General features: G+C 35.9%; 1 protein-coding gene and 1 long non-coding RNA gene across 5 annotated transcripts in view; both read left to right on the forward strand.

The window, feature by feature from the left end:
* LOC127417294 (uncharacterized) overlaps positions 1-23,043 on the forward strand; it is a 511,839-nt gene that overhangs the window by 407,691 nt on the left and 81,105 nt on the right. The window lies entirely within an intron of this gene.
* LOC127417285 (thromboxane-A synthase-like) overlaps positions 1-23,043 on the forward strand; it is a 116,719-nt gene that overhangs the window by 26,857 nt on the left and 66,819 nt on the right. For all 4 annotated transcript variants that reach the window (XM_051657192.1, XM_051657194.1, XM_051657195.1 and 1 more), the window contains exon 3: positions 10,394-10,487. In XM_051657192.1, coding sequence (XP_051513152.1) covers positions 10,394-10,487 — 94 coding nt within the window. The remainder of the gene's footprint in view (positions 1-10,393; positions 10,488-23,043) is intronic.

A 23,043-nucleotide genomic window follows, 5' to 3' on the forward strand; every position in this document is an offset into this window, starting at 1 on the left:
TGCAGACAGACAGCACAACTGAAGGTTAAGTCATTCATTAAATAGGGAGCAAGGGACCATTTAGGCATCCCATAGCTTTTCTGTGCAGCCAAGTGCATTCACTCCTAACATCCAACCAAAAGTTCAGTTTCAGGCTGCAGATTATGTTTGGACCACTCAACATGGTTTTTAGACATGGGACAATGGTAATCAGTACATAGATTCAGAATTTATCATGTATAATTTTATTTTAACATAGTTGGCAGTGATTGGACGATGCTGGCCATTACTTTGAAACAGAATTATTTATGCTAATTTCTGATTGGTAAAATGCTTCAGCACTGGCTATCACATGTTTGTTTGACAGTGCAAAGAGCGAACATTGAGATTTTGTTGCCAAATTAGAAAAAAAACATTTCAAATCAAGTCAAATAATTTTTATTTCTATATAGTTTTTTATTTGTGCTTTTCCCAATACACATTGTTCTAAAGCAGCGTACAGAAAATCAGCTGTAATGTCTGTAATGTCTCAAAAACATGAATAACCAACACTCCTGGAAACATAATAAACAATTTGATAAAAAAAGACTTTCTATATCTTGGTATTATATAATATTATATAAAAAATTTGTATGGAGCACTTTTATGAAATGTTATGGTGCATTTTCGTTTATATGGAATAGAATGGCCGGGATATTTTGTGAAAGTTTACGGGTTTGGAACAACATGAGGTTAAATAAAGTAAATGATGACATAATTTTCATTTTTGGCTGAACCATTCCTTTAAAGGTGTGGGTGAGAAACTGATCAATATTAATATATATTTTTTATTTTACTGTAAATCTCAATTTTCACATTCTACTTTTGTTTTTGGCAATGGGCATTCTTCGTGCATTTTGCCACCTACTGGGCTGGGAGGATAATTTATAGTAAAAAGGACTTAAATATGATCTGTTTCTCACCCACACCTATATCATTTCTGAAGATATGGATTTAAACACTGGATTCATATGGATTACTTTTATGATGCCTTCATGTGATTTTTGGGGCTTCAAAGTTCTGGCCACCATTTACTTGCATTGAATGGACCAGCAGAGCTGAGATGTTCTTCAGAAAATCTTGATGAGAGAATTTTCATTTTTGGGCGAACTATCCTTTTAATAAAGGCTGTTGTGCTAAGACGTGAGTGCACTTATCTAACCATTAGACTGCATAGCACGACGGCATGGATTTTTGTACAAAAATATCTTACATCATCAGCTGTGTAAGTTGGTTATCTCTTCCACAGACAGCTCTCAACAATCCCTTTGTCTACAGTAACAGCACACAGCTTTGTTCAAATTGACGTCTACATCAATACATCTCGAACAGTGCAAAAATCAAATGTAAATATGTAAAGCGCTAAATCGTTCAATAAGCTACTCAGCATTTATTTGATAATACAATATGCATGAATAGCTACAAAATAGTGTCTATGAGAAAGAAGCTTATAGACCCAACATTTTGTACAGTACATTTGTGTCTGTGTGGTTGATGGTATGTTCATAATGACAGTGATTTGCAACGACAAAGCAACCAGATGTTTTCTTTGAGATTTGGCAATTTGAGACGACATGAGCGACAGAGACTATTGGCAATGCATAGTTGAGCAGAGTTTACATTTATGCAAATGAGCAGTGAAGCAATTTTAAACCACTTTTTAATCCAGGGTAAGAAATTTAACCAGAAATCCACCGAAAGTGTAATTTTGATAGATTTTTGAGTTGTCGCATACATTTAGAATGTGTATTTTTGGCCCGTCATTTGGCTCACAGTGCTCTGTTTGTCATTAGCTGTGTGTTGCTTGCCTCTCTGTCGCAGGTTGTTTGGTGTTGTTTTGTTGGACTGTATTGCCTGCTCTTCCACAGCTGATCAAATGCCACAGCTCTCTGTTCTCTGAGATAAATGTGTGGTCTGAGCTCACTACTGCAGCGTGACCGCCAAGCATCTGATCCGGGTCTGGGTACTGCACACGCTCCACAGGGGACCTCATCCTTTGCCCACTACCTGACTGCCTAAGCAATTCTGGGCATCCCTTTAGTGCACTCACCCACTCTGTAGTCCACCCAGGCCCAGAGCACCATCAGCGGACTATTGAGTGGAGAGCTGGCATATCGATGTCCATATGACTGAGGCTGCACACTCCATGGAGTTAAAGTGTGTGTGTATGAGAGAGAAAGGGAGAGAGGATAGTTTGTGGTTTTGTGACCATAAAGCTACTGTCCAGCAGGCTAATCCTGTATGAATTAATGCACTTTTATTGGTACCCATTTTTATTACGCTTTTAACAACCGAAAAGAAATCAAACGTGTCATGGATGATCAAGAGAGACTCTAGAAGCAGCTCGGAGCAATTATAGCCAGTGCTTGTATTCCCAGCAGGATCAATGTGTGGGTCTGAGTGCAGATACTCACTTATAGTCCTTTGAAACATAACCATCTACTTCGTAACATTCAATATGTGTTTTGAAATGTTGCTTGATGGGGATTTCAGTAAGCAGGGCTTAAAAGTATGTTTCTTTTGTAGTGTAGTTGAGAGATGCAATAGTTTGGTAAAGATAAGGAGAAGCCAGACTTATGACTATTGCCACTTTACAGCTTATTGTGGTCTAAAAAGACAGGAATAAAGTGTGACAAACATATAAAGTATCAACCATAGCTCATATGCTTTATCGTTTATTTTATTATTAATTTGTTTATTTATTTTGTATAAAAGCGGTAACACCCCTTGCAAGACTCCAGTTGTTACTCACAGTGTGTGATGTCTGTGCAAATTCAGTGTGTGTGAAAGGTTTTGGATGCTTCAATCAATTTTGGAGCGTCACCAGCACACTCTCTTTATCTCTTTATCTCTTTTTCTCTTTGTTGTCTCAGTCTTTCTAAGCCTTCTTCTTCGCTATTTCCACAATAGTATTTGCAGTATCTCCAGTATTTTCCAACTATTACTGTAGTGTCACACACAGTACATTTGTCACATTGTATTGCGAACGCAGTAATGCAGCCGAGGGATAAACAAACATGCTCACATAAACTGTCCTCTCTCTTTCTCTCATCTGTACCGTTGAAAATCCAAATCATTTAAGTGAAGCTGTTCTTTCGAACAGTTATATGAACTGATTAAAATAAACAGGGTTGGGCGGATTACTTCAAGAAAGTATTCTGGGCTGAATACTGAATACTCTATTCCAAATACATCAAATAAAAAGAATACTTTTAGAATACAGATTTATAAAGGCAAGACACAATTGGAGGAATTAAGTGTGGTATGTCATTATTGTCTTATTTGAAGTGCTACACCTCCACTTTTAACTAATCTAAATGAATCTGAATAGCTTGTTTCTTTAAATTACATGTGGAGTTGTTTTTCTTTATGGAAGGCAGAAGACAAACAGAAGGCAGTTTGTGGTCAACTACAATATTTTAATATTTTAATAACATTTTAATCTTTTTCTTAACCCATTATTTGACTGGACTGACAAAGAATAATACATTTTGACACAAAATTAGATAAGAAACGCAAATAAACCTTATTTATTTTTGAGATGATAACCGAATGCCATTGAGATCATGTGACAACAGTGTAGTATATTAATGATTTTTTAGGCTTGCTTGCATATTTCTATTTTTAGGCCAAAATGTATTTTATTTTTCTATCTCTTTTATTACCAACACTTTATTTTGGGTGCTTTTGATTCTTTTACTCATCCTTTGCTTTGAATTTTTTTTTTATTGTTTATATTTTTTGTGAATCACTACGTAAGAGATGTTTTTTTTTGTGTGTTTTTTTTAAGTGAGAAATCATATTAATGTGTTACAATATTAGTAACATAATACATGTATGTAATACTGAAACATACAGTACTATGCAAAAGTTTTAGGCACATAAGATGTTTAACAAAAACATTTGTCTTAAGATGGTTATTTATATCTTCAACTTTAGTGTGTCAATAGGAAATATACATTTTAGACTCCCAAACATTCCTTCTGCAAATAGAATAGAAGAACAGGGAGCCCTGCAGCAGATGCCATGGCCCCCACAAAGCCCCCCACTGAACATCGAGTCAGTCTGGGATTACATGAAGAGACAGAAGCAATTGAGACAGACTAAATAGATAGAAGAACTGTGGTGAATTCTCCAAGAAGCTTGAAACATCCTATCTGCCAACAACCAAGAAAAACTGTCCAGGAGTAAGTAGGAGAATTGGTGCTGTTTTGAAGGCAAAGGTGGTCACACCAAATATTGATTTAGCTGTTTTTATGTTTACTGGACTTTGTATGACATTAATTGATAAATGAAAACTATTTATGTCATTAATTTTGAAGAAATCCTCACTGTGCAACATTTTTCACAAGTGCCTAAAACTTTTGCACAGTACTATATAATATTAGTATGTTACAATATGTGTCACACTGAACTAGCCCCATACATCTATAAGCCACAGTTTTTACAGTAGTTATTTACATGAGGGTTTTCCTGTCTCGTTTGGACTCATTTGATCTACATCAAGTCCGTTTCCATCTTTCAGTCTTTGCAGTAGGCCTACATTCTCTATATTTATTTTTTACATATTTTATTTTGATCTAGTCTATTATTGTCATTAATAACTGCTATTTCTCAACTGTTCTGCAAGTTTCTGATGTGGATGTGACTCACCAAATGCTTATCGTGAGCTGTCTGTCCTTACTCTGCCTTTACATTAATTTTAATGTCAAACTCCATCAAGTCCCTTGTGAGATTCATGAAAGGAGAGCATATTTCTGTGACACTAACTACGTTTCCATCCAAGGAGTTTTTGCGAAAAAGTTTTAGCGCATCAAAATAAAGCTGATGGAAATGCAAATTATCGCTAAAATTTCACAAGTGTCGACATAATATTTTTCCATTTAACTCTAGCGCATAAACTCTATGTCAATACTTCAAATGTCGCGAAAATCTGGTTTGGAAACACTTTTTGTCGAGAAAATTGTCATTATCGCAAAAATGTAGTGTCATATGACAGAATTTGCCCCAATCGTTAGCCTGTGTTAATCATGATGACAAGGCATACATCCTTGAAAGCCAATTTATTGTACGTGATTATGGATTGATCTTAAAGGCATACCTGCACAGATCCGATGCTGCAAACATGACACTTCCAGGAGTGCCAACACAAATATCTCGTATCATGCACATGGACAAGTGCATGGAGAACAAATTAATGGCCACTTTTTGTGATTAAATTAATCACATCCATTTATTTATTAAAGTTGCTTTTCCATACCATTCAAAATAATAGACGGCAGTCATGGAATTAGACCAAAATACAAAATAACATATAATTTCTGTGCACAAAGAAAGTTATTTTTAAGTTAAAAATAAATACACAATACTAGGAGAAATGCTTCAGTATGCTTTTTTGAAACACTAACAGCACAATTCTATTAAATTATTGTTTAGTTTACTTTTGAAAAAATACCAGAACATTTCCCTGTATTAAATAAAATAAATTACCAAGCGAAAAAAGCATTAAATTAAAAAAATGAATTACCAAACGAATAGACCTATATACTTGCCTTTTCTTTATACAAACTTAAATTAGCCTTACCCTGTTCTGTAGGCGAAAAAAGTCAGCTGAATGACATTTTCAGAATGTTCTACACTTTTTTCAATACACTAAACTTCAGAACTATTTGTCCAATGCTGAGTTCACTTTCAGAAAACTAGCTTTTGAACATTTTAAAATGTTTAAACATTTTAAATCTAACCCTCTTTACCTCAGATCGCATTTGCTGAGCTTCTTCAGAAAATGTAAATTGCATTATGATGCTAAAATTAATTTTAGATGACAATCAAGTTCAGTTGGTCGTTAAAAGTTGCTGGACAAATATGCGGGACATAATGCAGTTGTGATGACAATGCTTAGATTAGATGCTTGTTCAAAATAGCCTATTGAATATCAGAAATGTATCATAAACACTGATGTTACACTGCATCAATTTTTCTTTCATAGCTGTGCACACAGCATATACACATCAATAGATGGTGCTTATACTAAGACAGAAAGTTCCCCCACTACTTGGTGCAGGTTGCCAGCTTGAACAGGGCCATGACGTTTCGCTTTCGGGTCGGAACCGGTGGCAACCTGCAATAGGCGCAACATCAGGACCAATATTACAGTCCTATCAGAAGGGCAACTGCTCCCTTTTGATTACAATTCCTCATCTTCTGATTGCTTTTATTTGTGAAATTAAAATGACAGTAAGCTGGCTAATTTCAATGAATTATCTCAATATTCTCCCCATTTTACCAAAACTTTGGAGGAAAAAAAATAGGGACATCTGGGAGGCAAATTAGCGATAAACACACATTTCTGTATGGAAACGGCTTCAGGGCAGATTTCTTTTGCGATAAACCAAAACTTATGCGATAAAGTGTTTTTTTTAGGCATGACGTTATCACGCACACCATTTTTATAAATAAAAGGCCATTTGAATGGAAACAGGCAGAAGACGGCAAATTTCGCTAAATAATTTTTACGCATTTTCACTTTTTCGATAACAAAATAGCGTGAAAAGTGGATGGAAACTAGGCTAGTGACACGCTCCTTTTATAAGCATGGAAAATGAGATTCCCATCAGGATATCTCCGTTAAAATTATACAGAGTATAAGTATTAGTAATCATATTGAACAAGTGACACAAACATTGGCCAGAATTAACAGTGATTGTATCAACCTTCCAGGTTAAGCTGAGGATCAAGGGATTGTTTTTTTTTTGTTTTGTCTTTTTGCACACACCACTTCTAGTGGTCGATTTTGCTAAATTAAAATTACATTTCAAACAAAACGAACAAAAAATCCTCCCCAAATCCAAACAGTTAACCCTCTCCAACTTCTTTCACCGGCACCTTTTGCAGTGACTTAAAAATCACACTACAACAAAATATGGAAAATTACTAATACAGATTACGTCATAAATACAGTTGTAAATTTGATTGAAAAAGAATTCATAATCTTTAGAAAGTTTAACACAAATTTTATAATGTTTGGTTTAATAAAACAGCTACAGCTGTGATTGTCAGGGGCTTAATTTGATGTTCCACTATATTTTCAGAGTTTGGACATGAACTTTATTACAACCTGCTGGTGGAATTTCCAAACTGTAAATGCAGGAACTGAGTTTAGACGTTGCGCTGAAGACAGACTCCTGAAATGTCTTTTAGCACAATGACCTATTTCTCAGGAAAATAGGAAATTGCACTTTGTGGAACTTCATTAACATACAATACACCCACAGTTTGCACGCATACACCCACAATAGTGCAAACACTCCCACCCACGCCCTCATGCACTTTGCACAGCCACGAAATTAGAGCCCTACATGTTCTTGCTAAATGTTTATGGAAAAACAACACTTCCCCAAACACTCTCTATTATAAAATGGAATATCAAGCAGAAATATTTATAAACTAACTTTAACTGTTGAGGCTGCTGCCATTTTGGTTATTTTTACATAACGTCACAACAGAGTTTACAACTTGTAATTACAAATTCTACGAAGAAGTGAGTTGGGATTTCGGTATTACGCAAATTCCTACATGACATGAACACTCCTCACACATTTACTGTACATGTGATTGCTAATGAACAACATGGTAAACTATGCCTGTATGAAACAAATAGCTTTCTTCAGGTATTTTAGATCTCCTTTTTCGGAACCAAGAAATTATCTCACAATATGGAAAAATGGTGCATTCTGCTTCAAATGTGCGATGTCACACTTCAGTCATGCCTGCTCTTTTGAGAAACACATTATTGTTCCCCAAAGATTTTTGAATGAACCTAAGCAAAGCTAGAACAGACTGTTGATAGTATTCCAATCTGCTCATTATAAAAAGCCAAATCAACTTTGCCCTGTGTTGCTGGAAGACATTCCCACAACTATTAAGAAAAACCTAATCTTCTGTAGATGTATTTCACAGTAGTTTGGCGTTATGTTAAAACCAATAATAAGTTGAATTATGAGGGTATGCCTGTCTGTAGCGTTTGATGGCTGGGGGTGAATGTATTTGTGGCTGGAGTGAGAAATAGTTCTGAATCTGTACACAGACAGATTGGACCCGTGACTCATTCTCATTCACCGCCAGGGCGAACATAAGGATGCAACGTCCCTCTGTGTAATTAAGAGCATGTCATAAAATGAGTTATCATTCTGGCTTCTTTTACAGCACGTGTTAAGACCCGCTCTCTAATCTGACAATTAATATGGTAATTAACTCCTGCCGAGCTGGAGATTAAGAAAGAGATGGATGTCATAATCTTTTGGTTAACAATACTTTTTTTGGAGAGAGATGGGTGGCAATTGCTTCTCGCCACAATAGTAAAGTTCCGAGACTGATATTTGCAGCCAAACATGATTAGTAATTCATATAAATGTGTATCTTAACTTGCAAATGGTTTTCTGTGCTCCAGTGCTTATTATAAGCACAAATTTGAATTTGAATGTGTCGCTGCTCTCTTCCTCCAGTGAATTAAGACTTTGTCTTAATTCTTTCCAAAAACAAAACAATTCTATCATTTACAGATGTTAAACTGATGTCGTTGAGCTCCAAAAATTACAAATGTCAGTCCTTATTCAGTGTAATTCAGGGTAATGTAAAAAATCTGCATAAGTATTCTGCTTCACATTTCCTATTGTGTTCCACATAAAAAAGAAAGTCATATAGCTTTGGAACAACATTGAGGAATTGATGACACATTTCTATTTTAGGTGAACTATTCCTTTAAATTTTAGGAACAAATAATGCATTCTTTGAACGCATAACGTCTTGTCATCTCCCATAGCACACTTCAGTGTTGTGCGCTAAAAGTGGTTGAATTCAAGGACTTGTGTGTCAGCAGATGCAAACCTCATGCATAATGCAGGTCCCTTCACCTATACTCAGAGGAAATGCTGCACTTCCCAGTGCTCTCTGATACATCTTGTGTCATCTTGTGTTTGCACAAGCCATCACTTACATCCCATTAAGTACAGGGCCATCGTATGGGGGGATAACTGGGAACATTGTCCTGGGCCCTGTGACAAGGGGTGTCCCCAGTTGTCCTCTGTGATATAGCATACATATTGGGCCCAAGTGAGAAGTGGTCCACACATAGACTTTTGTTCCAGGCCCCGGAATTTAAAGATCCCCATGAAAATGCTTGACGAGCAGTTTTCTTTCCTGTGTTGACATACTTCCTATTGAAACAGGAAGTTTGGGTGAGGTATGTCCATTTCTTTTTAAATAGCCAGTAGCCTTTAGTCTATTTTACAGCCATGAACCATGATTTGCAACTTGACATTACTTGTCAGACGCAGGTGATACTAAGGAGGGCATGTTCTGATTCATGAAAGCATTGTCTTGGACAAAGATTTGACTGTAATACATATGAGAACGTAATTTTGCATGCCAAATTCTGTTAAAAGTTAATGTTGTGAACTTGTAGGGGTACACTAGCATATAGATGGCCTCAAAGCTAACCAGCATGATATAAATTTGTGCAAAATAACATTATGCTGTACATGTATCGCTGCAATTCTGATGTGAAATGTATATTGTCATTAAAAGAAATGTGAGATGAAAAATGCTAAATTCTGAGGCAACCACATGATTTTGTGCTTATATGACACTTTTAGCTCACATTTTCATCTCACATGCTCTGCTGGACTCGTACCCTGGTCCTTTGCATTGCAAGTGCAACGCTGTATCAGTTGAGCTGTCGCGCAACTTGATCACAGTTGAATAAGATTGGGTATTTAAGCGTTAAAATGCAGTATAGTTAGTGTTTTTATGTGATAAGATAGCATTGTGTGAGCGAAAAGTGTTTATGAATGGGTTATCTGCTGTTTTACTTGTGATTTGTATGAAAGTGAATAAAAGTCATTATCATTGTAGCACCTCCTAGTGTTTATTTCACAAGGAACTGACGCGATACGTACAACGAGCCACGTAAAAGTCATTTAGCAAAAATGTAGATTCGTAGTAATACGTTTCTGTGACAACAGGTTGCAGCTAACAGACATGGACTAAAAGCCACAAAACAAATTTTTTTAGTTGTATGGGGTCTTCAAATAACGGTCCAGACTAAGAGTGAGCGACGTGACAAGACAAAGCTAGAATATTCCCATTATAATCAACAAAGCTGTCTACATGTGTTGTCACAATGCTATACAGCATATGTCTGTGATTTTGCATAATTTAATCCCCTCCTTTTATTGATTATTGTTTTTTTCTCTATTTACAATATCTGTTTGTTGTGTTCAGGTTCTTTCGAGGCGGTTTTCTCATAATGCTCACAAATACTGACCCCAAATTAAAGAGGTTCTCACTGAACATCCCTGTCTTTCTGTTTCAATAGGTATTCTGTCTACCCCTTCTCCGTCTTGGAACGCTGCGGAATCAGACATCCAAAGCCATCACCATTTTTTGGTAACCTCATGCTGTTTCGAAACGTAAGACATTTTGTTCATTTTATAAAGGAAAACAAAATGCATTCACTCGCTTTCTCTCTCACACACACACACACATACACCTTGTACCTCCCACGAAAGCTGGAAAAATTATGTTTCTCTCATTGAGCTGCACTTCATTAGATTTGTTCATTAAAGATGACTCACCGCTAATGACATCTAATACCGTGTTCCTAAACAGATTACCCTCTGTGCAAAATGATGTACTTTTACAATGGAAATTAAAAGGAAGGGGCGAGGAGTGGGTGGGTTTAATATTGGGGAATTAATACTTTTAATTCCTCCATTTTTTTTTACATTTTTTTTTTTTTATCTGAGTCCCACAGTGTAATGTAGCAAATCATGAGCTACCTTCAGGACACTCATTTTCTCCTGTCTTTAGTTTAATAATAATGATTGGATGTCTATTAGAGGAGATAGAGAATGAGATTTTAATGACGTAGGGCTGTTTGAGCCCAATGATAGTTTTACAAGGAACCTTCATATATGGATGTGAACTTGCTGAATTCATCCACCCAATGAGGGTGAAGCACATGAAACCTGTCAAGAACATATCTGAGTCATATTTCACCCCACATTCAAAAGGGAAAAAAGTAGAACTTCTATGTTACATAAGGAAAATGAACCCTACTTTTAGACCATTAAGAATTTTAGCATTTTATCATTATTTTCATGACAATTAAACACATTCTTCCCCAAATAATAATATATTATTTAAAATATATTAAATAATAAATAATATTTTTATATAATGTATTAAATAATATAACAATATATTTAAATAATATATTTTTTTTATAGTTAACTTTGGTGTAGAAATGGCATACTTAAGTATGCCATTTCTATAAACTGGTTTCCCGAACACGCCCTGCGCACTTCATTGGTCAGCCAAAACAAAATAAAAATATGTTGGCCCACCCCAAACTCACCATTGGGTGAGTAAAAAATACTATGATAATCTAATGAGAATGATCATTTATGAGAATTAAAATGCCTGGATGCATTACGGTAATGAGGATCTGGGAGGCAGAATATATTTTAATTTTCATTAAAATAATGTCACAAGGCAAAAATTCCTTATGGTACAAAAACAAGCATCATTTGATTTATTAAAAATGTATTTTCGTGTTTTTTTTTTAATCAACTTTGGGCTGAAATTGTAAAAACCCGGACATGTTTTCTTGAAATTTACTTCCTAAAGCATGTGGAAGCATCCGGTCAGCATGTTTTTTATGCCATTGGCACACTCGCATGCTTTAAATAACCCAATTCTGATGCTCTACTGGTCCTGAATAGATTCCCAGATCAATATGTTACTGTCACACAGTCATGGTGGGCTGGACAGCCTGTCATTCGCAGCACTCATTTCATTTCATCTTTCCATCAGCCAGTTGTGACAGTACTGCTTCTTCCATTGCTCTCTCTTGGTCGGTCTCTCTGTCTCTTTCCCTTTAACTGTACTTTTCATCTCAATTCCAGTCTTCCTCATTTTCATTAAATGCTATTAAAAGGAAGTGAGAGAGGCATGAATATGTATGCAGCTTCATCTTGCATAATCACTGCATGTCTAGATGAACCTCCCCAGGTGAACTGTCCCTCCATAACAGTTGAAGGAATAGTTCATCCTAAAATGAAAAAAATTCTGTCATCATTCACTCTTTCCCCCTGCTCCAAATCTGTATCATTCCTCTCTTTCACAGAACACTATAGGATATGTTAGGCAGCATAAAACACTTGTTTTATTGTTTCTGAAAAAAACAAAATCGTAAAAATTATTGGCCGGACATAATTTGATTGTTTTATGCACAATGCAATGCACGAGACTTGACCTCCAATTTCCAGTGTGATGAATCAACTGAAAGTAATTGCAACCATGATTTTTAACATCCTTTTATTCTTTTTTATTTATTTATTTTTACTATTTTTACACAAAACTGAAAGGCCAAACGACCGCTTTATTTGATGATGAGGTCATGTAACAACAATATACCATACTATTGTGTGAAACATTTATTGTTAAATAATGTCTATAGTTTTACGTACGTAGTACAGTATTTTTAAAGAATAGTAGGCAGTATACAGTATATACTGCACATATAGTAAGCTAGTATTTCATTCTATAGAAAGGGGTTTGAGACATAGAAGAAGAGCAAACAATAATGATGTATTTTGAAAGGTTTCTAGGACAAAATGTGACAGAGAAGCAGGAGTATGTGTGAGGAAGTAATAACAGGAAATAATGTTCAGAGATGGAAAGGGGTCGTGGATGGAGGGGCAGATAGAGTCACATTTCAAGACTAGATGACAGAGTTTCTCACAACCCACACCAGTACATTATCGTGCCACACTCCATTACCAAACACAACACTTACAGACATGAGATTTGCTCCATTTACCATCCTAAGCAACCTAGCAGCAGTTTATCCCCAGTGTGTTCTCACTATTGCAAACACACACAAACAGAGGTCTCTCTTGCTCTTCGTCCACAGGGGCTATATCATGGAAAACCAGTCCTTGAAAGAGTTTGATTTCAGATACTCCTTTTCCATTTTAAGATCCAATCAGATTGCTTGATTCATACACAGTTTTTGGGTTCTGGGCTTTTACAATTAGCAGTTTTTGGAAGAAGTAATCAAAGTTTGCAAGGTTAATGGTATTGAATCTTTGAATGATATTTAGACTTTTGTTTGAGGCACTAGAAGCAAGTACGAGATTCATGAGCAGTGAGCAGTACTGTATATTGTGCTTTGTTTTATAAGTTTTGTCTGTTGAATAATTGGTACTTTTTACTTTTAGATGGACATAAATTCTGATTACAGAATCTACATAAATTTTCTGCTAATTTCTATTGTGTTTCTGTACAACCATTTACTGCTGCACCATCATAATTTTGTCCAGTCTATTATTGTGATATCAACTATTTCAGGAAAAAACTGTCACTAACAGAGCAATCGCACCAGAGTTTGTTTTAATCAAACCAAACCTGCCAAGTGTGAACACACCCTAAATTACACATTAAAACCAAGCAAACTGTTATTGGTCGCTTTACATGTCAGTCAGACAGACCCTTCTTATCTAAATGAGCATAACAGTCGTTTCCAGAAGTAATAATACCATTGATTTCTTCATTGGGTAATAGATTTTTTAACAGTAACGTAAACCTTTAAAAACAGACCTACCGTGAGCTAAAAGATTTTAAATTATTGGTGGGTGCTTCTGTCGAAGCCATCTGTCGGTGTTATTTTAACTTCTAACTTGAAAAAATCACGTTTAACCCTTGTGTTGTGTTTGTTTTGTGCTAACACATTTTGTGTTCCCAGTCAAAAATGACTTAAGGTGGGCATAAGATTGTTTATAAATCTCTCATATTGCATATATTATCACAAGCTATGGCATTAGACCTTTTTTTCAACTTCTTTTTTAGTAATTATGACAAGTTTTGTACTAAATTTTTTAACATATTTTTAAATATATATATATATATATATATATATATATATATATATATATATATATATATATATATATATATATATTGATAGAAGGATCAATTGAACTGAGCTTATACCATGCCAGTGGAGGGCACCCCCAGTGGAATTTTTAAAATAAATAAATAAATTATAATTACATAATAAATTAAGAACCACTTGCTTGATCTGAACAAAATAGGTGTCATTTTAAAGCTTAGAATCTGGACTTGACAATGCATGTAGCTGATCATTTGCAAATTTGTTATCAAAACAATTATATTCAGAGTTGGTAAAACCATAAAAAAGATTAGATAGCCATGTGTTATATATCGTTGGAAAGGTCTCAACTAGTAGAATGCAATTAGCAAAACAGCATTGAGTATTAGTGTATGAAATTAATTTTCGAAAAACATTTTTCCCTTATTACTTCCTGAAACATACATATACTGTAATACAGACAATGACATATCGTAACTTACAGCAGACTATCCCGATTCAAACGAGCTCAAACCCAACATAATATGATAAGTAGATCTTGAAATATTCCTAAAAGAGTGGAAAGAAGATGAACAAAAGGGTGCTCAACACACGTGTGTGTGTGTGTGTGTGTGTGTTGTGTGTGTGTGCACATGTCTGAGGACTTTGTGTGTGCAAACACACACATCCACATATTTGCTAATCTAAAGGATTGGGATGCTCCTGAAAACTTAATATTTCTGTATTTTGTTGTCTAATCCATTCATATCCAATGGCCAATCATTTTTGACCGGGAACACGATGAGTGTAACAAAGTGAAATAAAATACACTAAAAATGTAAAGAAAATGGTCCAAATTTTGTTTGTGTTTTCAGATACCATATGTGAACAAAGTCAAGGAATTTTAATTCCAATTGGATTAAGCAATAAATAAATAAATAAATAAATAAATAAATTGTAAGCAAAAAAAGTCAAAATGACTAGAACACAACATAAGGGTTATTAGCTGAATTTCTGGTGGAGAACTACACTACTGATGAATACTGCAGAGAAAGATCCACCAATCAGAGAATCGTGGCCAACAAAGTGCGCCAAATGAGCTCCGCAGTGACCGGCCACTCTCATGATGCACTGTAAATGAAGTAAATGACTTGGTCTCCCTACACTCTCAAACTACTAATATATTTGCTTATATCTGAATATATTGCAATAGACTTAAAATATATTGTTTCTATACTTACAATCAACAACTTCAAATTAATAGTTGCACATTTTCATTTGTTTTTAATTCGATAACATAATTTGCAATGCTTCATGGGATTGTAGTTCATTCGCTTATGAAAGCGGTTAAGTACACAGTCTTGTACCTTTGTCTTGTTGTTCATTTTCAAATACTTTCTTGCTTCAAAGCAACATTTTTAATGTTGTGATTTGTAATCAGCTCAGAGCAGGTTGGCTTGGTTCATAGCTTAGAACCCTGCTATGAAGAATTCTATGAAAACCCTATAGCAAAAATCAATGGGAAAAATATTAACGGAACCAAAAACAAAAAACAAAAAAAAAAAGTAGACGGGCACTGTTACACTCTATTTGGTGGTTCTTGGGCATTATAAACTGCAAAGTGGACCAGACTTCATGCTGGTAGTTAAAAGACTGGATCTGCAAGACTAAAGAAACCTTGGCTATCATCATAAGCACTCTTCAGGGGAAACAAATAATAAAACGCCTACAAAATAGCCTCTTTAATTGTCTCTCTTTCACGAGTCTATCCTTGAAAAAGCATATACCTTCACACCATACTTACTGAAGGTCTGCCTGCATGACTCTGAGTGACATGAAATATTATTTGTGGCTGAGACAAAGAGAGACAATGCAGTGTTCAAACCCACCTAGATGTCAAGGTCAAATATGTGCAAGAAAATAACTGGAAGTGGCTAATCTTTTTAAAGAATTCCAGAAGGACACACTGGAGATCACTGACTGTCCGCTTCATTCAGGTCTGGGTTTATTGATCATATCCATCTGAGATGAATCCCCAATGAAGTCAAAGGCTGGGGCGGCTCATTTATTTGAATTGCGCTATGGCGTAGGGCTCTGGTCTCCTGTTAAAGAGATAGTTCACCCAAAAATAAAAATTCTGTCATCTGTTAGTATTTATTCACCCTAATTTTTTTCCAAACTCGTTGATGTGCTCTCTTCCATGGAACATAATAGGTGAATTTCTGAAGAATATCCTGGTAACTCTTCTCTGTATAATGATATTGAAAGAGAACTGAGGCTATGAAGCTACAAAAAAAAAAAAAAAAAATCAAACACATAGAAGTGTCATATTCCAACTTGAAATTTAAGTCATTGTTCAGTTCTTGAAATCTGCACAAACTCTCCTTGATGAGTCCACGAAAGAAGTAGCCATGTCTGATTAATAAATGAGTCGTGTGTTTGAATGATTTGTTCATGAATCGGACTGATCTGGTTCTCAAGTTAAACTCAGTGATCATGACCCAACATTTCACAGCTTACTGGAGGGGAAGATTATCAGTGAATAACTTTTCAATTTCATTCTTTACCTCACACAGATCTACTACAGTACTTCAGAAGAATTGGAATGTAGCACGTGAGTCGAATGGACCTTTTGTAAGATACTTGTACACTGGCGGCCAAAAGTTTGCACTAATGTACAGATTTTGCTGTTTCGGAAGGAAATTGGTACTTTAATTCACCAAAGTGGCATTCAGCTGATCACAAAGTATAGTTAAGACATTACTGATGTAAAAAACAGCACCATCACTATTTGAAAAAAGTCATTTTTGATCAAATCTAGACAGGCCCCATTTCCAGCAGCCATCACTCCAACACCTTATCCTTGAGTAATCATGATAAATAGCTAATTTGGTAATAGAAAATCACTTGCCATTATATCAAACACAATTGAAAGCTGTTTGGTTAGTTAAATGAAGCTTAACATTGTCTTTGTGTTTGTTTTTGAGTTGCCACAGTATGCAATAGACTGGCATGTCTTAAGGTCAATATTAGGTCAAAAATGGCAAAAAAGAAACAGCTTTCTTTAGAAACTCGTCAGTCAATCTTTCTTTTGAGGAATGAAGGCTATACAATGCTTGAAATTGCCAAAAAAATGAAGATTTCATACAAAGGTGTACACTACAGTCTTCAAAGACAAAGGACAACTGGCTCTAACAAGGACAGAAAGAGATGTGGAAGGCCAGATGTACACCTAAACAAGAGGATAAGTACATCAGTGTCTCTAGTTTGAGAAATAGATGCCTCACATGTCCTCAGCTGACAGCTTCATTGAATTCTACCCACTCAACACCAGTTTCATGTATAACAGTAAAGAGAAGACTCAGGGGTACAGGCCTTATGGGAAGAATTGCAAAGAAAAAGCCACTTTTGAAACAGAAAAACAAAAAGAAAAGGTTAGAGTGGGCAAAGAAACACAGCCATTGGACAACAGAAAATTGGAAAAGAGTGTTATGGATCTTAACCCCATTGAGCTTTTGTGGGATCAGCTAGACTGTAAGGTGCGTAAGAAGTGCCGACGAGACAGCCACATCTATGGCAAGTGCTACAGGAAGTGTGAACATTTTTTTCAACTTATAATAGTAATTTTTCACATTATTAATGTCCTGACTATACATTGTGATCAGTTGAATGCCACTTTGGCGAATAAAATTAACAATTTCTTTCCATAAGAGCAAAATCTGTACATTTTTCCAAACTTTTGGCCGCCAGTATACAAGTCCTTTTTTTGTAATTATAGAGCTAGATAGACTCAGTTCTCATTCTCTTCGGTTCTATGAAAAAAAGTGGCCAGGATATTCTTCAAAAATGCACTTTTTTGCTCAACACAAAGTGATGACACTTTGATGACATTTTTGGTTGAACTATTCCTTTAACTTCACTACAGCACACAGACACACACACACACACACACACCTCTCCCATATGACAGAACAGTAATTAAAGGCTAAAGGAGAGGACATCAGGATGGAAGGGCACATCCCACTGCTTAATGTTCACTGAGGAACACACACACACACATGCGTCTCTGCATAATGCCCACCGGGAGACTGCAGGAACAGTGGGTTGAAGAGGGGAGGGCAGGCGGGGTGGTGCCAGTGCTGTTGACTCCTTCATTAGAAGAGAGCAGAGCAACTGGCTGCCATGCATACCAAACCAGCAGTCTTTATCTGTGTGTGTTTGTGTGTGATCTCAGACTGTGCTTGATGGTCAATGCTTGTTTTGTTGTGTTAACAACTACACATATCCTACTAGCCATCTAAACACAATAAAGTAATTTTAGCAGCCACAGACAGATAGACAGACATACATATATTTATGACATTTATATGCAGGGTTGTGAGGGTTACTTTTCAAATGTATTCCACTACAGATTACAGAATACATGCTGTAAAATGTAATTTGTAATGTATTTCGTTAGATTACTCAAGGTCGGTAACGTATTCTAAATACTTTGGATTACTTCTTCAGCACTGGTAGATTTTTTCACTTGTTTTGACTATAAAAACTCTGCCAGTACAGTAAGACAAAATACACATGTTAAAAATACATTCTCTGAAAAACCTAAATATCTTATGCAGTGTTGTTTCTAAAACAAGATAAATCAAACTGATCTAGTTTTAAGGATTTTTAGATATTTTTACAGGAAAAAAATACAAAAATTAATATCAAGAATACGATTTTTGCCCTAATATCACAGGTCTTATTAGAAAAAAAGAAATTATGATCCAACGTGAATTTTCTTGATAAAAAAATATGATCGGGTCTGGTAACGTGCATGTAAAATGGCTAGAAATAGCATTTTAGCTTAGCGTAAAGATGACAATTTACACAAGGTTTATTTCTATTTCTTCTGCTCCAAACTTACTTCAAACGTACTTCTCTGTCTGCTCGTATGAACGTAACACATCATAAGAAAGTGTTTCACCGCTGTTCAAACGCACTTTGGATCGCATCATTTATATGCATAAATGTTTTCCATCTGAAAGGACTAAATATTAAATGAAACAAATGACAATAAAATGCAAAGTAATCTCTTCAGTAATCAAAATACTTTTTGAATGTAACTGTATTCTAATTACCAATGATTTAAATTATAACTGTAGTGGAATATAGTTACTTATATTTTGTATTTTAAATACGCATTCCCGTTACATGTATTTCGTTACTCCCCAACCCTGTTTATATGACAATTCACACAATATGCACAGTGATGGCAATAAGTAGCCTATGTACTAATTAATAAAAAGTATGATGTTTTCAAAATCTAAATAGGGATAAAATAGTATTCCAGTTATTGTGTTAAACTGCTATGGATATTTCAGGGTTATATTCTCAGTAGACCTTGATAAACTTTGAGAGAGCCAAGCTCAGTCATGTTTATGCTCTGTATTGACCGCTACTGGTAGACAAGTGTATTTCCCTAATGATGCTGGTGGTACAACAGACTGTATTAGCGGCTCTTACACCACTAATCTGAGTGGCAGATGTATGTATGTAGGTAGCATAGGGTCAATCATTTTAAAACTAACATAATTACTTACGCTGCATGCAAATGTTTGTGAAAATGCTAATCATGGAGAAAGTGCCCTTACACTCAGAACAAAAAGCTGCAAATTCAAATTCGATCTTGGTAACAACAATAAGGTTCCATTTGTTAACATTAGTTAATGCATTAAGTTTCATTAACAAACAATTAACAATATATTTTTTACAGCATTTATTAATCTTTGTTAATGTTAGTTAACAAAAATGACATTTTTCATTGTTTGTTCATGTTAGTTTAAAGTGCATTAACTAATGTTAAAAAATACAATGGTTGATTTTAAAAATGTATTGGTATATGTCAAAATTAACATTAAATAAGATTAACAAATGCTGTAAAAGTGTTGTTCATCATTAGTTCATGTTAAAGGAGCAATATGTAACATTGACATCAAGTGTTTAAACTGGGTACTGCAGTCTAAATTCAAATATTGGAGAGAGTTGTCTCCCCCGCCCCCTCCTCCCCAGACTCCAAGCTCACGCGGGTTGCCAGGTTGACGACACGCAACAGGAACGAGCAAACTGACAATGGCAAGCGACGAGCCTTGTATTGTTAGTTGATCAGCTAATGTATACGTTTGCAATGTTTTTATTTTTTGCAAATTATAAACCAGCTCATGTGGATTTTTTTTATTACTCTGGTCAATGTTAGCTAGATATATTGCTGGCTTCCATGGTTTGCGCTCTGTTTGCCCGCTAACTTGTTTAAAATCTGGCAACAGGGGTGTAGAAATACAATTGGGAAATCAAATCAAATCAAATCACTTTATTGTCACACAGCCATATACACAAGTGCAATGGTGTGTGAAATTCTTGGGTGCAGTTCCGATCAACATAGCAGTCGTGACAGTGATGAGACATATACCAATCTATAATAAACATCAAATTAACACAACACAATTTAAACATCTGTTATACACATAATTACACTCAACAATATACAAATAATAACATACACTGTACAGTATACAATACGCACTATATAGATACACATTATTCAATAAAAATTAAAATATATAAAAAAGTATATATAGTATATATAGAATGTACAGTATTGTACTGTATTGACATTCAGGCTGTCGGTTGATAGTCAGTTGTTAAGAGAGAATATAATATAATAATAATATAATTTATGACAGTCCGGTGTGAGATATAAGAGTAAGGGTAATAAAGTGCAGTGCTGATGTATTTTGATCGTGGGAGATCAAGAGTTCAGAAGTCTGATTGCTTGGGGGAAGAAGCTATCATGGAGTCGGCTGGTGTGGGTCCTGATGCTGCGATACCGCCTGCCTGATGGTAGCAGTGAGAACAGCCCATGGCTCGGGTGGCTGGAGTCTCTGATGATCCTCTGAACTTTTTTCACACACCGCCTTGTATATATTTCCTGGAGGGAGGGAAGCTCACCTCCGATGATGTGTCTGGCAGTTCGCACCACCCTTTGCAGTGCTTTGCGGTTGTGGGCGGTGCTGTTGCCGTACCAGGCGGAGATGCAGCCAGTCAGGATGCTCCCTACAGTGCAGGTGTAGAACCGTGTGAGGATGTGGCGGTTCATTCCAAACTTCCTCAGCCATCTCAGGAAGAAGAGGCGCTGATGAGTCTTCATCACAACGACTTCAGTGTGGATGGACCATGTGAGTTCCTCAGTGATGTGGACACCCAGGAACTTGAAGCTGCTGACTCTCTCCACTCGTGCTCCATTGATGGTGATGGGACTGTGTTCTCTGTCTTTTCTTCTGAAGTCCACCACAAGCTCCTTTGTCTTACTGACGTTGAGGGAGAGGTTGTGCTCCTGACACCAGTGTGTCAGAGTGCGCACCTCCTCTCTGTAGGCTGTTTCATCATTGTCAGTGATCAGACCTACCACCGTCGTGTCATCAGCAAACTTAATGATGGCATTGGAGCTATGTGTTGCCACACAGTCATGTGTGTACAGGGAATACAAGAGTGGGCTGAGAACACAGCCCTGCGGGGCTCCAGTGTTGAGGGTCAGTGATGAGGAGATGTTGCTGCCTATTCTAACCACCTGGCGTCTGCTTGACAGGAAGTCCAGGATCCAGCTGCACAGCGAGCTGTTTAAGCCCAGAGCCCCGAGTTTCTCATCTAGCTTGGAGGGCAGTATGGTGTTGAATGCTGAGCTGTAGTCTACAAACAACATTCTCACATAAGTGTTCTTTTTTTCCAGGTGGGAGAGAGCAGTGTGTGTTGTAGATGCAATGGCATCATTAGTGGAGCAAATGGGCAGTGGGCGGGATCACACAGGCCAAAACATAAACAGAAATTCCGGCCCGGAATGGACATTTCAAAGTAGAATATGGCTGTAGAATTGTTTTCAGAGAAGCCAGTATTTCAACTTTCCTAAATCTCTGATAACATTTTATGCTTTAGTACAGTATATATATATATATTACATATTGCACCTTTAACTAATGTTATTAACTAATGTTAACAAATGGAACCTTATTGCAAAGTGTTACCCCAATCTCTCTTTCTCTCTATCTTAGCAATACACTTACTGTTATACACAGTAGTGATTTTCTTTTAAACTGCGAAAATAACAAGGCTAAATTTGGGGTTTCCCCTAAAAAAGAAAAACTGCCCCTTGTTATTTGTCACTGTGTGGTGATTTTAGACACACAGCCAGTGAGACTTGTGTACAGATAGATATGAGATATGTATACTACCGATCAAAAGTTTTGAAACACTTACTCATTCTTTATTATCATTTTTTTTAGTAAAGTCATCAAAACTATGGAATAACATAAATGGAACTATGGGAATTATGTTGTGACAAAAAAATAAAAATAAATCAAAACTGTGTTATATTTTAGCATCTTCAAAGTAGTCACCCTTTGCCTAGAATTTGCAGACATGTACTCTTGACATTTTCTCAACCAACTTCTTGAGGTATCACCCTGGGATGCTTTTTAAACAGTATTGAAGGAGTTCCCATCTATGTTGGGCACTTATTGGCTCTTTTCTTTATTATTTGGTCCAAGTCATCCATTTCAAAAACATTATTTTTTTTAATTTGTTTTATTAAATTTTAGTTTTGTAATGAAATAAATTAATTATATTTTTGTCTACAAAACTAATTGCAAACATTTAAGCATACGCCTTCAGATCAAAAGATTTTTAAGATCATGAGAAACATTTCAGTCAAGTGTTTCAAAACTTTTGACCGGTAGTGTATATACTGTAGATTTTTAGTTATATAAAGCAGCACTGAAGATATATGTCTGGTATATCACTATGACAATTAAAGGGATAGTTCACCCCAAAATGAAAATTCTCTCATCATTTACTCACCCTCATGCCATCTCAGGTGTGTATGACTGACTTTCTTCTGCAGAACATGAATTAAGATTTTTATTAGGATATTTCAGCTCTGTAGGTCCTCACAATGCAAGCGAATGTTGGCCAGAACTTTGAAGCTCCAAAAGCACATAAAAGCAGCAAAAGAGTAATTCATACAATTCCAGTGTTTTAATCCATGTCTTCAGAGGCAATAT

Source organism: Myxocyprinus asiaticus, chromosome 26 (assembly GCF_019703515.2).
Source record: "Myxocyprinus asiaticus isolate MX2 ecotype Aquarium Trade chromosome 26, UBuf_Myxa_2, whole genome shotgun sequence".
NCBI classification, from domain to species: Eukaryota; Metazoa; Chordata; class Actinopteri; order Cypriniformes; family Catostomidae; genus Myxocyprinus; species Myxocyprinus asiaticus.